This window comes from Zingiber officinale, chromosome 8A (assembly GCF_018446385.1).
Source record: "Zingiber officinale cultivar Zhangliang chromosome 8A, Zo_v1.1, whole genome shotgun sequence".
Taxonomy (NCBI): Eukaryota; Viridiplantae; Streptophyta; class Magnoliopsida; order Zingiberales; family Zingiberaceae; genus Zingiber; species Zingiber officinale.
Window position 1 is genome coordinate 47,839,581 of NC_056000.1, and position 14,673 is coordinate 47,854,253.

General features: G+C 37.3%; 1 protein-coding gene across 2 annotated transcripts; it reads left to right on the forward strand.

Annotated features, from left to right (window-relative positions):
- The first annotated feature begins 1,146 nt into the window (after positions 1-1,146).
- Positions 1,147-14,449, forward strand: LOC122008891 (hydroxymethylglutaryl-CoA lyase, mitochondrial-like). 2 transcript variants are annotated; one of them, XM_042564792.1, is made up of 10 exons: positions 1,148-1,595; positions 2,352-2,469; positions 2,566-2,682; positions 3,501-3,684; positions 8,310-8,489; positions 9,175-9,255; positions 9,346-9,509; positions 13,304-13,440; positions 13,853-13,968; positions 14,063-14,449. In XM_042564792.1, the coding sequence occupies exons 2-10, from the start codon at positions 2,435-2,437 to the stop codon at positions 14,309-14,311; spliced, it is 1,263 nt and encodes a 420-aa protein (XP_042420726.1). In that variant the 5' UTR covers positions 1,148-1,595; positions 2,352-2,434; the 3' UTR covers positions 14,312-14,449. The 2 variants fall into 2 exon arrangements, with proteins under 2 accessions (XP_042420725.1, XP_042420726.1); XM_042564791.1 differs by having other exon boundaries at positions 1,147-1,595; positions 2,352-2,682.
- The last annotated feature ends 224 nt before the right edge of the window (positions 14,450-14,673 follow it).

Below are 14,673 nucleotides of genomic sequence, written 5' to 3' on the forward strand. Positions count from 1 at the left end.
GCTTCTTGATCATTTGACGACTTCGAACCTCGATTCAGATTCTGAATTATAGTTTTATTTTTTCAGTATTTTATTATTATTTCACAAATTACTATAAATTTAGGATAAAATCCTATATTAAAATTATTTAATTTTTTATGATTTATATGTGATAGCTAGATTTATAATTTCTATTTTTATGCCCGAATTATATTTCTGTCATTATCTCCGATTCTATTTAATCGGTGAATCCTCATATCAACCCTATTGAAATTAAATTCTCATCCCCATTCTCTACATTAAGGTTTCCCTAATACCGACCTTATAGATATGAAAGGAGGTACATACAAGACGTAGATATATGGTGGGATAAACCTCATATCGTTAATTCCTAAGAATCAACCCTTGACCATTATATCAGAGATATCATGCGCTCACTATCTATACTATACCTTGGGAGCTATTCTCATTCCTATCCTCATTTCTATTTTAAATATCCATTGTACATTAATTGAGTAAAAAATAAATTTTTATTTTTCAATACCTTTCTTAAAAATATTAATAAAAAATCCTATAACATATAAATATTAATATAAAATAATACATACATAATAATATTAATAATTCAAGATAGAAAAATATGAAATTCTATTATTATTATTACAAATTTAAAAATTTGGATAACATTTCTATCCTCGTTCAACTATGGAGGTTTAAAAAATCTCTAAAGCCAAACTCATAATAAAAAAATTTTCCAAATCCGTCTTCGTTTCAAATTAAATGGTCTCCGCCTACATTTCAAAATTTCCCAACGAGCCCGAACCATAGAAAAAATTATCATCCGGTAGCGGTCCGGTCCGATTCGAATCCAGCTAAAAATGAATAATTAATTTTTGAAATTGATTTTCAGAGTAGCAGCTTTGACCAAATTCATAAACTGTCGTCAAAATTATTCGATTTAGTAATCTTTATTTAAAATTGTTATATAATTATTTTTTAATCATTTTATTTATAGCAATTTTAGTCAGATCACTTTGAAATCATTATGAAACTAAAATTATTATATGATTATTTTTTATTATTTAATCATTTTAAATTATTTAATAAACATTATATAAAATTATCAGAATGATAATATCCAATTTTACTAGAAGTTTTTTGCTCAGGCGTAAAGTTTTGGGTTATCTGTTAAAATCCTCTCTCTCCTCCTCCACCGTGCCGACGTCACCATCGTCGCCTCTCTCTCTCTCTCTCTCTCGCGCGCGCGCTCGACGCCGCCCGATTGCGCCCCCGGTTAACGTCTTCGTTCCCCGACTCCATCAGTCTCCGTCCTCGCGTCCAGCCGTCGCCCAGTCTTCGCCGTGGCAATCGCAGCCGATTAATAGTGATCGACGAGTTCGTGTAGTCGTGGATCGTTCGTGACAGTGAGAAGGGGTTTTTTGATCGACGGATCGTTGGGGCCAGTCACCTTCTCCTCACCTCTCTAGGCTGGTGACATTTTATTTTGGGCATTGGATCAAGGGATGCGGCGAGGGTAGTGTTTCTCTTCTTTTGGGCGGCAATTTGGGAAAGGATTTTGGGACTTTTGACACCAAGGAAAGGATTTTCCTACTCGTGTAAGTATCGCATCTTGTAAGCAGGGATGCTCAACATTAATCCAGGCTCGTTTATGTAGAGAGATAAGGTTGAATTCCAAATAAATAATCAAGCGGAAAGTGAAGACGTCCCGTTTTGTATTTTTTACAATTGGAAACTCTCAACTGGGAAAGTGGGATTAATACGTAGACTCTGGATAAGAGAGTGACTCCTGAGTTATCTGTCGACTTATGTAGGCCTCATCCAAGTTGTGTTCATCGACTTCTTACATTGGTGTAGGGTTTTCTTAGAAGAAAGTGAATTAGTTAACAGAAAAGCAGCTGAATTGGCTCATGTTTTCTCATGCGATTATAAAATTGGCACTGGTGTCTGCAAATTCTAACTCTGTCATATTCCTATCTTTGTGTTGTTTTCTTCTTACCTTAGTGGAATTTGAATGACCCTTCTTTCTTGTTAATGGATATAATGATCTGCCTAAAGACATGTTTAATCATGCTTTAATGGTATCTTCTAATCATATCGTTGACGGGCACTATAGTCAGTGCCAATGAAGGTTTGTCATTATTAAACTAGGAATAATTATGTCTAGTTAAAATAAATGAAGGAATTTACTGGAAAATGGTCTCAGTAGAACCGTTTTTCTTCTGCATTTTGTTGACGTGTATACCCTATATTTTGCTCTCTGTTAAGTACAAATGTACTTTGTATAATTTTATTTTAATTTGGCAATATTGTTATAAAATGTCTCTGAATGATTTTCTGTATCTCCACTGCAGAATTTTCCAGTAATCAGGCACTTGAAGAATTGTGTTAGTTTCATCTCGAGTGCTTCAAACTCCCATGCAATCCTTTTGATATAATGCTGTCTTCGAACATTTTCTCTAAGTGCGGAAGGTGGACTACTTTCTTCTCCATAGCCTTTTCTCCAATTTCTAATTTGACATCTAGTTCAAAGATGCCAACCTTACAAGACCCTCTGAGTCTTGACAGCATTCCAAGATCGAGTGACTTAGGTAGGCTTCAAAGGAACACTTCAAAGGTTACTAAAATGGATTTGGGTACTTGCCTAACTGAGACTAGAGGGTGCAGTCGGTCTAACACCAGCAAGTAAGCTTCATCTTTTACTCAAAATCTATGATCAACCATCCAGCAACACAAATGTTCTTCATCCAGTTAATGTTTAATAATATTTTTTATGTCGCTGTTGCATTCTCTAAGGATTGTGTTTTCTCTCGAGATATATTTGCTATCAGTTATCTTTATCTTTAGGTTTAGTAGTATTAAATCTTTTCCTATTCTTTTCATCACACCACATATATTTGGGATTCTAGTACAGTATAGTCATTTGAAGATCTCTCTTGAAGCTTGTTGTCATCATCTACAGGCCTTTTAAAAATGAGTCCATAGCGTCACATCATCATGCTTCTCAACCACTATACTGATATTATGTTTTTTTGTCATCTCCGTTGAGTGCCTTTTCAGCTTTTAGGGACTTTATATTTAATGAAAGAAGCTAAACTCAATATTATCTATGTCTAGCTAGCTTAAAAGGATTTTTAGAACTAATAAGTTATGTTTTTTATTAATTAGTTAGTGTATTGTTAGAAATTATAGTAATACAAGACAGCCTCATACATAAGGCTATACATAAATCAGTTATAAACTTACAATCTCCTTCAGCAAATGATAATATTACAATTTTTTCTTCTCTCAACTAGATTAATATAAGTAATTTAACTTCGATGCTGTTCATTTATTGTGATACTATAATGTTGGGTACAATAGAATAACATGTATAAAATATTGTTTGCTATAGTCAGAGTTGTGCGTGTCTACCACAGTTTGTAGTATTTTTCACTATCATTTTCTCTCAAAATAACATTTCCAGGATATCTTGCCGTAACCAACTGTGTTTTTTTTTCCAGTGAAGAATATAGTCGGAGAAGACAACAAAAGGATATTTTACATGGAGATCTCCTTAGTGGGAAAATATTACACACTAATAGGAATCCAATGATTTTGAACATTTTGTGTGATTCACGGCGTCTGCAAAATTATCAGAATATATCCTATTCCAGCGAATTGGAACTAAAAGGAAAGACAGACAAGGTTGTGCTCAAATTGAACCTCCTTTTTTTCATTCAAATACTCTTGATGGTTTCTTTCTTGTAAATGGGTTTGTTGGTATCAGTATCAGAAATTGCCGTTTTTAAAATGTCAATATTAAACATGATGCACATTATACATGGCAACTTCTTATATGGGAGTCAGTTTTTGTGCTACATAAATAAAGATCATTGTCCAAATTATCAATATATGATCATTATCATTTTTGTAACATGGTGAATATGACCTGTATGGCTGTATGTGTATATCCTTTGAAATATTAACTAAAATGCAAACATAACTTTATCCATTATGTAAATTCTGAGCTATTTTTGTATGTGTATAGCCAACTAAGTAGAGTTACTTCCTTCAGGCCTCTTGATGAACATCTACTGAAAATTATGCTCTAAAAAGTTTGGTGTTCTATTTTCATTTATTATTATTCTTATTATTATTATTTTGTGTGTTCTAACATGAAATACTGTCCTCAAGGTAAAGTGTTAAGAACATTGACTTTGCATGAATGGACAGTTTCAAAAGATTATTGAGATGTTCTAAATTGTTTGGATAATGATAAGATCAATGCTTTCGTGCTATCCAAACCTGAGAACATGGATAACATATTGACCATGCAGCATATTATTTGATTATCCGGTGGACCTCACTAATGACATGAATTTTTTGCAAATTGCACTAAAGCAATGGATCTCCCAGTTTGTATGGACTGGCAGACACAAGAGAATGTCATAAATGACTTTTTAAATGCATACCTATTATAATAGGAGGTATGTGGCAGAATGAAGGTTTGAATCTTAGCTTGTTCCCGAGTTTTAGTTTTTAATTGATATGGTACAGTTTCAATTTCATGCTGAAGTGTTAATGCATGGTGTTGGTGGCGAGTTAGAGGTGGATAGAGAAAGGAGATGAAGAAGAAAATGAATAAGAAGAGACGTACTTGTGTGCACAAGATTTAAAGTCCATGTAGGAGTTTAGATCCTCGGCTGTAATTGTTAGGATCGATGATCGCGACTAGAGAGGGGGGTGTGAATAGCCGCCCCAAATCGTTCGCGTTTCTTTCTACAAACTAGGGTTAGCGCAGCGGAAATAAGAACAAGAAACGAAAACAAGAAGATCAAACCTCAACGCGTCGATGTAACGAGGTTCGGAGATAAACTCCTACTCCTCGGCGTGTCCGTAAGGTGGACGAGCCCTATCAATCCGTCGGTCGATGAGTCCCCGGAGAACCCGGCTAATAATCACTCCTTCTGGGTGGAGAAACCTCGCCACAATGTCTTGCAACAGCAAGATAAACAGGAGTACAAGAATACAGCAAGAAACTAAGTACAATACACAAATGTAATAACCCTAGCTTGCCTTCTTGTCGACTGGTTGAAGCAGCAACTTCACGAGACGCCTGCAACAGCAGGAACACAGTCGGAGAAGTTCACACGAAGCTTCGGAACTCAGCAAAGCTCAAGAGCACACCAGCAGCTCAGTAGAAAGAAGAGGAAGAAGAAGAAGAGTTGTCAGCAACCCTCGATCTCTTCTTATATCCCCTGATATCCTGGCTAACCTGCGAACCTGCAAGCAAAAAGACCAGAACACAGAAGCCCAAAATAACCTAGCCGTTGAGTCACAACGGCTAGGGCTGGACCGATCAGTCTTGATCGGTCGGGACCGATCGAGCTTCCTCGATCGGTCCAGGACCGATCATGCTTTTCTCCCGAACTTCTTGCCTCGATTTGTTTCTGATCGGTCCGCAGACCGATCGAGCAGGGCATAGAATCGTTAAGTTGATCGATCCGTGGATCGATCAGATACCAACAGATCTCCGATCGATCCATCGATCGATCCAGAGCTTGGTTTTGCCCAAACCAAGTCCTAAACCTTCCAACCAACATCCGGTCAACCTCGACCTATTGGTACATCATGCTTAGCATCCGGTCACTCCCTCGACTTCTAAGACTCCCCACCAGTGTCCGGTCAATCCTTCGACCCACTTGGACTTGTCTCTTCGTGTCAAGTATCCGGTCACCCTCGACCTACTGACCTTCTCAACACCGGATGTCCGATCACCCTCGATCCATCTGGATTTTTCCTGGCTTCACTCACCGTGACTTTCACCTAGCTTCACTCACTAGATTTTCACCGCTTCACTCACGAGATTTCAATCGCCTGCTTTACTCACCAGACTTTCCCACCTCGCTTCACTCACCGGACTTTCCCTTTCACCTAGCTTCACTCACTAGATTTTCACCGGCTTCCTCACCGTGATTTCCAATCTGCCCGGCTCACTCACCAGGACTTTCCCACCGCCTGGCTTCACTCACCGAGACTTTCCCTTTCACCTAGCTTCACTCACTAGGATTTTCACCGCTTCACTCACCAGATTTCCAATCTGCCCGCTCACTCACCGGGACTTTCCACCGCCCGGCTTCACTCACCGTGACTTTCCCTTTCACCTAGCTTCACTCACTAGGATTTTCACCGGCTTCACTCACCGATTTCAATCTGCCTGGCTTCACTCACCGGACTTTTCCACTGCCTCACTCACCAGGGTTTTCACAACCGCCTGGCTTCACTCACTGGACTTTCCCACCGCCTGGCTTCACTCACCAGACTTTCCCACCGCCTGGCTTCACTACTTGACTAGGCTCAGCTTCACTCACCAGGACTTTCCACATCCGGTCCAGAGAACGAGCTACCGAGCCCTCTCTGACCTAGTCCGGAGAACGAGCTACCGAGCCCTCTTCGACTTCCACTTCTGGTCCAGAGAACGAGCTACAGAGCCCTCTCTGACCTAGTCCGGAGAACGAGCTACCGAGCTCTCTCCGACTTCCACTTGCCAAGTTCCCATACTTGGACTTTTCCCGTGTCAGGTCAACTCACCTCGGGTCAACCAGGTCAACCTAGACCTAAGGTTGCACCAACAATCTCCCATCAAAATACAACTCTTTTGTTCTTGTCAAACATCAAAATACAACTCGAGTCAGGTCAACTCGAGTCGGGTCAACCAGGTCAACCTTGACCTAAGGTTGCACCAACAGTAATGGTATGGGTTTGACATTGTATTGTGCTGACATTTGTAACACATACATGAAAGCGTGCTGAGACGAACTTTGTGGTTTTTATTCCTTAATAATTTCATTAGTCTATTAACTTGTAAAAATAAGGTTATAGAAATTAGATAGTTAATTAAATTAAATTAAATTGTCGTATTATACCATGTGATAGTGCTGAACATTTGTTCAAGCATGTTGAAATAAGTAATTCATTTCATCTTTTTTCTTAAATAAGTATAGCAATTAGCAATCACAAAAATATTAGTTAAAAATTTAAATACTAAAAAGTTAATCAGATTCAATGGCTCCTAGACAGAGCACAACCCATTGCCCCTAACCCCATGCTAGCATAGCATGATTTGTTGCCCATGAACTGGGCCGGCATGAGCACAACTCGGCATGAGCACAACCCAAAGAAAGTCAACCATGTTCAACCTGTTATGCCTATTGGCGGGCACAACACAACTATTATACTTTCGGGCACAACAACATAGGATTGAACTAGTATCGGTTTCGATAGTTTACTGAAACAATATGTGTTGACCGTGCCACTTAACATGGTATGAGATTTTGAAGTTCAAATCATGGATCATTCTAATAATTTCTCACTAAAGAAAAAATATAGGAGCTATTATGTAGGATGAAGAAACAACATAAATGTACAGGATTTGAAGTTTAGTTTGCCTTTTTGCTAACTATCTTCATTAACCACTCAATGACTTTCTTTGTATGATGATTATCCACCAGTTCTTCAAGTTCTCTTAAAATGATGGTTAACTCTGCCAGAGGAAATATCTTATGATTGATCAACTGATCAGGTAGTTATTTATAGCTGAATATTGTTCAGATAAGTATCTCATAGTAGACAAGATTTGTTGGGACGATCTTAACCACACCGTAAAATGGACTTCTATATTGTATTATCTACAGTTTTCCAACATAATTGGAAGATGACGATGAATAGTGTAAGCTATCTAAACCAGTACACTATGATGAGCTAAATTAGTGTATATCCTCCTTTTTGCATTGTATCATTTGGCTGAAATTGAGAAATCACAACTCTACTGTTAATATCAAGGATCAAAATTACTGTTCCATATCAATTACATATTGTCAGAGATGTCATACGAGTAAATCATGCAGACCATGGTCTTGAATCACCTTTTTCATCTACTTTCAAGGTTTATAATAGAAATCCAACAACAATCTCTATGATGTATCTCATAATTATGTGTTTGTTGACCAACAGATGCTCAGTCTAGTGGTAAGTGAGATATATCTAGAAGAGTCTTTGTTAATATGTGGGTTTGAATCCATATAATGCCATTGTTGTGAGGTATTTAATCTTGTTGCTTCCACCCCAACAGGAATAATCTCACATCCAATGTGGGGACACTTTGTGGTCAAGACCATAACAACTATGTATTAGTTGAAGCAGTGCCACAGTTCAGTCATGTATGCTAATTTTGCAATGTGCCAACCATTTCCTTTTTATGCTGATTCATTTGCTATTGCTATCCAATTAAGTAAACCAAATAATTAGAGATTAATTAACTTGTCTTTCAGATCCTCAAAGGTATGCCAAGATTTGTCAAGATAGTAGAAGTTGGTCCCCGAGATGGATTGCAAAATGAAAAACTCATTATACCTACACCTGTAAAAGTTGAATTGATACAAAAGTTGGTTTCCTCTGGACTATCTGTTATTGAGGCTACAAGTTTTGTCTCTCCAAAATGGGTACCACAGGTGGAAATCTCTCTCACCATTAAATGATCCTATTTATCTGAAACTTGACTTTTGAATTTGCTTTTACTTACAATAATCCATTAAGAATTTGAATACAATGGGAATTTGGGTCTCTGGTTGCCTGTGTTTGAAAGTACAGGGTACTAACACAACATTGAATTCTCTTCTCTTTCACTAATATAAGAAAGAATATAGCTTAAATCACAGACTATGTGATTGATATTTCAAGAAAGGACTATGGTGAGCTTACAGGGAGTCAAGTTCAGTTCCCTTCGCTCCAAATTCAATAAAACAAAGGTGTCTTAGTCTCACTTTATATTTATTGCGTTGAGTCACTCCAACATAAACTATTCGAGTGACAATTTCTTATCCATCTTTCTTTCTTTTATTGTTTAGAGAAGAAATTTAATATGCAAATTCACATATTCTTAGGATAGTAAGCATGAAGAATCCAAAATTACACTCTTGAATGGTTCATACTTTGAACTTCGATGAAAATTGATCCCAGAACAAAAGATGAATATCTAAATTCTAAACAATATATGATTTCTCAAGACTCAAGTTATGATATTCTCAATTTTATCATGGTAAACCTAAAAAAATGTCTGTACACATGTTTTTTTGGCATTGTTCTGCTGACAGTTTTTATATGCCAATCCTTTTAATTCTTCACATTTGCCAATAGCTAGCAGATGCAAGGGATGTCATGCAATCAATTCCACTCATACCTGGTGTCAAATTTCCAGTCTTGACTCCAAATCTCAAAGTAGGCTTCTTATTTAGGTGTAACCTAAGCATATGGAATATCTTTATAATTATTGGAGGATGAACTAGTTATTAAGTATTCAGTATTCAGGGTTTTGAAGCAGCTATTGCATCTGGTGCAAAGGAAGTTGCTGTCTTTGCATCAGCTTCTGAGTCCTTTTCTGTGTCCAACATCAATTGCAGCATTGAAGAAAGTCTTGAACGTTACCATAAAGTTGTTTCTGCTGCAAAAGACCTGGCAATACCTGTTCGTGGGTACGATGCCCCTACTTATTTTTCAATAAGCTTAAGCATACTAGACTGAAATTTCTTCCTTTATTTTTTTTCTTTATTATTTTAGTTGAGGTATCTCTCTAAGAAGGACTTACTTCTTTTTTTTCTCAATCCAAAATAGTATGCAGCGTAGACTACCTCAATTCTAAAACAATCTCATGGAGTGAAAACAATGTAAAAATGGCGGACAGAGTGTGGATAAGAGGCCAATTGATGAAATGAGAGATGTAACCTAGGAGAGTAAATTGAAATAGACAACACAAAGTAAACAGAGAGTATCAGGGAGCTCTGTTGGGAGTGAAGATTCTTTCTATTCTATCCTGATTGTAAAGAGTGAATGAAAATTGATTAAAGTTCCAAATTCGAAATAACAGATGATTCCTTCCTTTAGTCCAACTGCCTAATTTGAAAAGATATACACTAAGTATTTAACATGAACTTTAATCATAATGCCATGTCATTTTTTGGCCATTGGACTAGGCTTCTATGATCTTTGGTTGTGTTGTGATGTTCTGATTCACACTAATAGATAAGTGGCTAAGATCAACACAGTAACAGGGCTTTTATACACGTTGTGATAGACTTGTTGAAGTTTTTTATATACAAAATCTCTCATATCGTATGATTTTTTATTCTCTTCAACAAGTAGGCTTCACATTATATCACTCTTCTCAATTTTCTTTTATGTTTGTTTTGGGAAAACCTGATCTTGATTATGCACGAGATGTTCAGTGTATTGTTTCTACCATGGAGACCAAGAATTTGTTGCATTGTTTTGTAGTGGAAGTGATTTCACATTCTAGGTACATTACTTTTCAGTTCTATAGGCACAATTTATGGTAGTAGATTTGAGCATCTACTTTATTGGTATTGATTGTATTGGTGATCTTTTATGATGGCATGATCAAAGTGGATAATAGAGATTGATTATAGTAGACAAATATGAAAGCTTTTCCCGAAGCTATGGTGTCGCGGTAGGACATCCAGGTTGTCACCCAGGCACCCGCGGTTCAATCCTCAGTTATGACGTATTTGTAGGAATTTTTCCTCCAAATGGAGGGCGCAATCAAAGGATGCTGGGCTTCTGGGCTGGCTACTGCATGCGCTTCTTGATTTACCCTAGTGGTCGGTGGGAAACTTCTATTGGATCGGGCCAGTCACCCCAAGGGATAGCCAATGAGGCTAATTGACATTATCATTTTTTTGGCTGGTGGAAAACTTTCGTGGGGTCGGACCGGTCACTCCAGGGATAGTCAGGTTAACTGGGATTCTCATTTTTTTACCTAGTGGCCGGTGGGAAACTTCCGTGGACCAAAGATAGTCAATGAGGCTAACTAGGATTATAAATAAAGACAAATATGAAAGGGAGAACATAGAGATTTAGTTAATTTAATAAAACTTTATTTGATTTCAATATCTTTAGCAGTATAATCTCTTCATAAAATTGGAGTGATAAGTTTCATGTACCTTACCTCTAGTAGTTGGGATAAGTTTGTCTTATGGTGATGGTACCAATAAGTGATGTTAGAGTGACCTCAACCCCAAGCTTGTGTTTCCTACTTTGGAAAGAATGAGGGAGAGGAACAAGGTGACGGAAAAGTTGGGCAAGGTCCACCTTTTCCTTCGTTCTCTTATGAAGAAATGGAGAGAGGGAAAGGTGCACGAGCAGAAGTGATTCCCCCACCTTTCCTTGGACTCCCATCCAAAGTGTGCAGAAAGTGACCGATTTGGTTTCAAACATAAAATTTTGCAACAAAAAAATATAAATTATTTTTTTTGAAGTTTATCTATTTAATATTTTTTGTTTTTTAAGTAATTGAAATGTAATTTTGACAAAAAAAAATCTTTTCCATTTCCCTCTCCTCCAATAAGTGTGAGGAAGAATTATGCCCTTTGTTCAATCCCTCAAAGTAGATACAAGTGAGGAATAATTTCTTTCATCTGTCCTTCCATCTTCTTTCCACTTAGTCAGTACTCTTCCCTAGGTTCTCTTCTTTGCAAGAAATGCGGCCTAAAAATTCAATTGGTGAAATCAGAATCATATTCATGAGGATCACTAGGTCCATTTTTCACCAGATACCATGGTAGTTATCTGTGGATATGATCAGTTAAAGATAAATAAGCATTTTCTAGAGCTATTGTGCTATGATGCTCTCATTAGTTCTCCCAATCGTTTGGACTGTCAATGCTTCCAAGCCATGAAGCCATCCAACATGGTCTGATTAACTAAGGAATCTAAAAGATCTACATGTGTTTAGGCTTAATTTGAATGTGTTTGGATGGAGAACCAGAGACATGCTGCCTGTATTGTGTGTCATGCGTTTCAGTTTGATTTCATAGTAGAAGGCATTGTATGCGGTGAGGCAATGAAAGAAAATGACTGAAGAGGAGAAAAGGTAACCAGAAATGAAGCTGTACTGACTCAATATTTCCTAATCTGAATCAGATCAAGTGCTATGAAAGAAAAGTTGAGTCTCAATGCAGCTTACATCAAACTTCAAATAGTTTCAAGCTGAAATGCTGAAGGCCCCAAATTTGAACTGTGATTTGGAAAAATTTGTTTTTGTTTATAGTGCTAATTGTGTAAGTCTATTTCAGTGTTAATTAGTGAAACTAGATTTTTACAAGAACATGTGGCCAATTTTCGCAATTTGATTCTTCGACATAAATACAGTGAATTACAAGAACCCCACTTTACACTTGAACCCATCTAAGTTTCAAAATGCACTAAGTACCTCTGAAGTGTCCCTAAATAACACGAGAAAATGATAATGCCTTGGCTACCCTATCAGTAGAAAATATATATCTATATTTTTGCTTAAATAAATATCAATTTAGTTCAAGATTCTTTTCAATTTAATTGCCAAGATCATCAAAGTCTCAAAGCAATGCTAGCATCATCAAGACTAATTAGTCTAGTTGCATTAAGAGTGTTAACTTTAACACTCTTCTGTGTTGGCCCTAGAACGAGTTGGCGGGGGCGCTGGGGGCGAGCGTATTCACCTTTTGTGAGTGGCTAGTGCATGAGGTATTGCCACCATGAGGTCTGGGGTTCGAATCTTGACATAGCCGAGGTAAATGCCCTCCTTATGTGCTAGTCACTATTCTAAAGGCTAGTAGCCGCCCGTGATTTACCTCCTCCGTGTTGGCCTTGTGACGGGTTGGTGGGGACGCTGGGGGTGAGTGTATTCGCCTTTTGCCACCATTAAGAGTGTTAACTTTATTGGGGGACAATGACTCTCTTTGACTTATCCCTTGTTGGGGGTTATTAATTTAAGTGGGCTTCACTGCCATAATTGCTGATGTCTAATCATTGGGAATTGCCTTAGGCCCTCTATCAGCACGGTAGACACATGGCTATTCTCTTCTGCTTATGGCTAGGAAGTTATCTTTCCCAACAACTAGAGTTGTGATTGGCACATTCACCAATACAGAACATGCATAATTTCAGAACTTCCAAGGGTAATTAGGCCTTATGCAGAGATCCACATAGTTTCTCTATCAAATGTTTTGGTCATCCTTAATTTGAGTATGATCTTTTCTGGTGTTTGCATATTGGTTGCTAAGCAGATTGTTATTTTGCTTTATAATTTGAAGATCGTTCTTTGTTCCCTGTAGTTTATATTCTCTACTTTATGAATACTATTATCATTCCTCATGTTAGAAAATTACCATTCATAACACTGGTCTCTTTGTCATGTTATTTTCAAATACATTTTATGGCCTTGTTATTTGGTAAGACAAATCTGACTGATTCTAGGCATTTTAATTGGTAGGTACGTGTCTTGTGTTGTGGGTTGTCCTGTAGAGGGACCGGTGCCTCCAAAAAAGGTGGCGCATGTGGCTAAACGGCTTTATGATATTGGTTGTTATGAAATTTCACTTGGTGATACAATTGGAGTTGGTACTCCAGGTAATATTTGCACACATACATCCGATACTATAGTGATAGTGCAGTCTATGTACAAGATTGGTCGGTCTGCAGTTTCCATGTTTTCATGATATTTATTAACTCATGAAATTTCAATATCCTTAAACCATTGGTTTCATTCTAATATAACACATGAATCTTTTATTAGAAGTCAGTTAACATCACCATTGTATTTGCTTAAAAAGGATGGAAAGCTATAAGTTGATTGTTTACAAACTGCAGATTTTTTAAATATAATTTTAGCTATATTTTCCTTTCAGTTTTTCACTACTGTTATCTTGATTAGTAATTAGTTCAAAGAAAGCGGGGACATGATTCTCTTCATTTTTTCCTTCTATTTGTTCCTAATAAACAAAAAAATATTCTGTAAATTCTCTCTTTTTATTCCTTGTAGGCACCGTAAGTCCAATGCTTGATGCTGTAATGTCTGTCATCCCAGTAGACAAGCTTGCTGTCCATTTCCATGACACCTACGGCCAATCACTCGCAAATATATTCGCCGCGCTCCAAGTAAGCAAACAATGATTTTGTCAGGCTATTGGGAATGAATGCCATGCCAAGTTTTCTTTCTGTTTTTCATCTGATCCATTGCCATTTGAGACAGATGGGGATCAGTGTAATTGACTGTTCTGTCGCTGGACTAGGCGGCTGCCCATATGCAAAGGGTGCCTCTGGCAATGTCGCCACTGAAGATGTTGTGTACATGCTTAATGGTCTCGGCGTAACAACAAACGTGGATTTAGGGAAGCTTATGGTTGCTGGTGACTTCATTTCCAAGCACTTGGGACGTCAGTCTGGATCGAAAGTTGCCATTGCTTTGAGCAGAGTTACCGCAGGGGCCTCCAAGATGTAATACAAAGTATAAACAAAGAAATCCGACTTGTTCTTTCTGTATTGAAATAATTAATCATGCCTAAATGGCCATCAGTGACTTTAAGTGCATAATTAAACTTTAATAAAGTGAAATATTACAATTTGTTGCTTTGCTGTTTCTTCAGTGTTTTTTTAGTCTCTTGGCGTAGTTGTTATGCTTCTGTTCTTACAGTTTGGAAACAACTATTGAGAATGCTATTACCTATCTATAGTTTGTTCATAGAAAAATAATTTATTTATAATTCTTTTTTAAAATTATTATTTTGTATTATTCAGATGTGTTATTAAAAATTTTTAAAAAATATTTTGTTGTGTCTTGAGGTCAGACTAATCGCAAAGTAA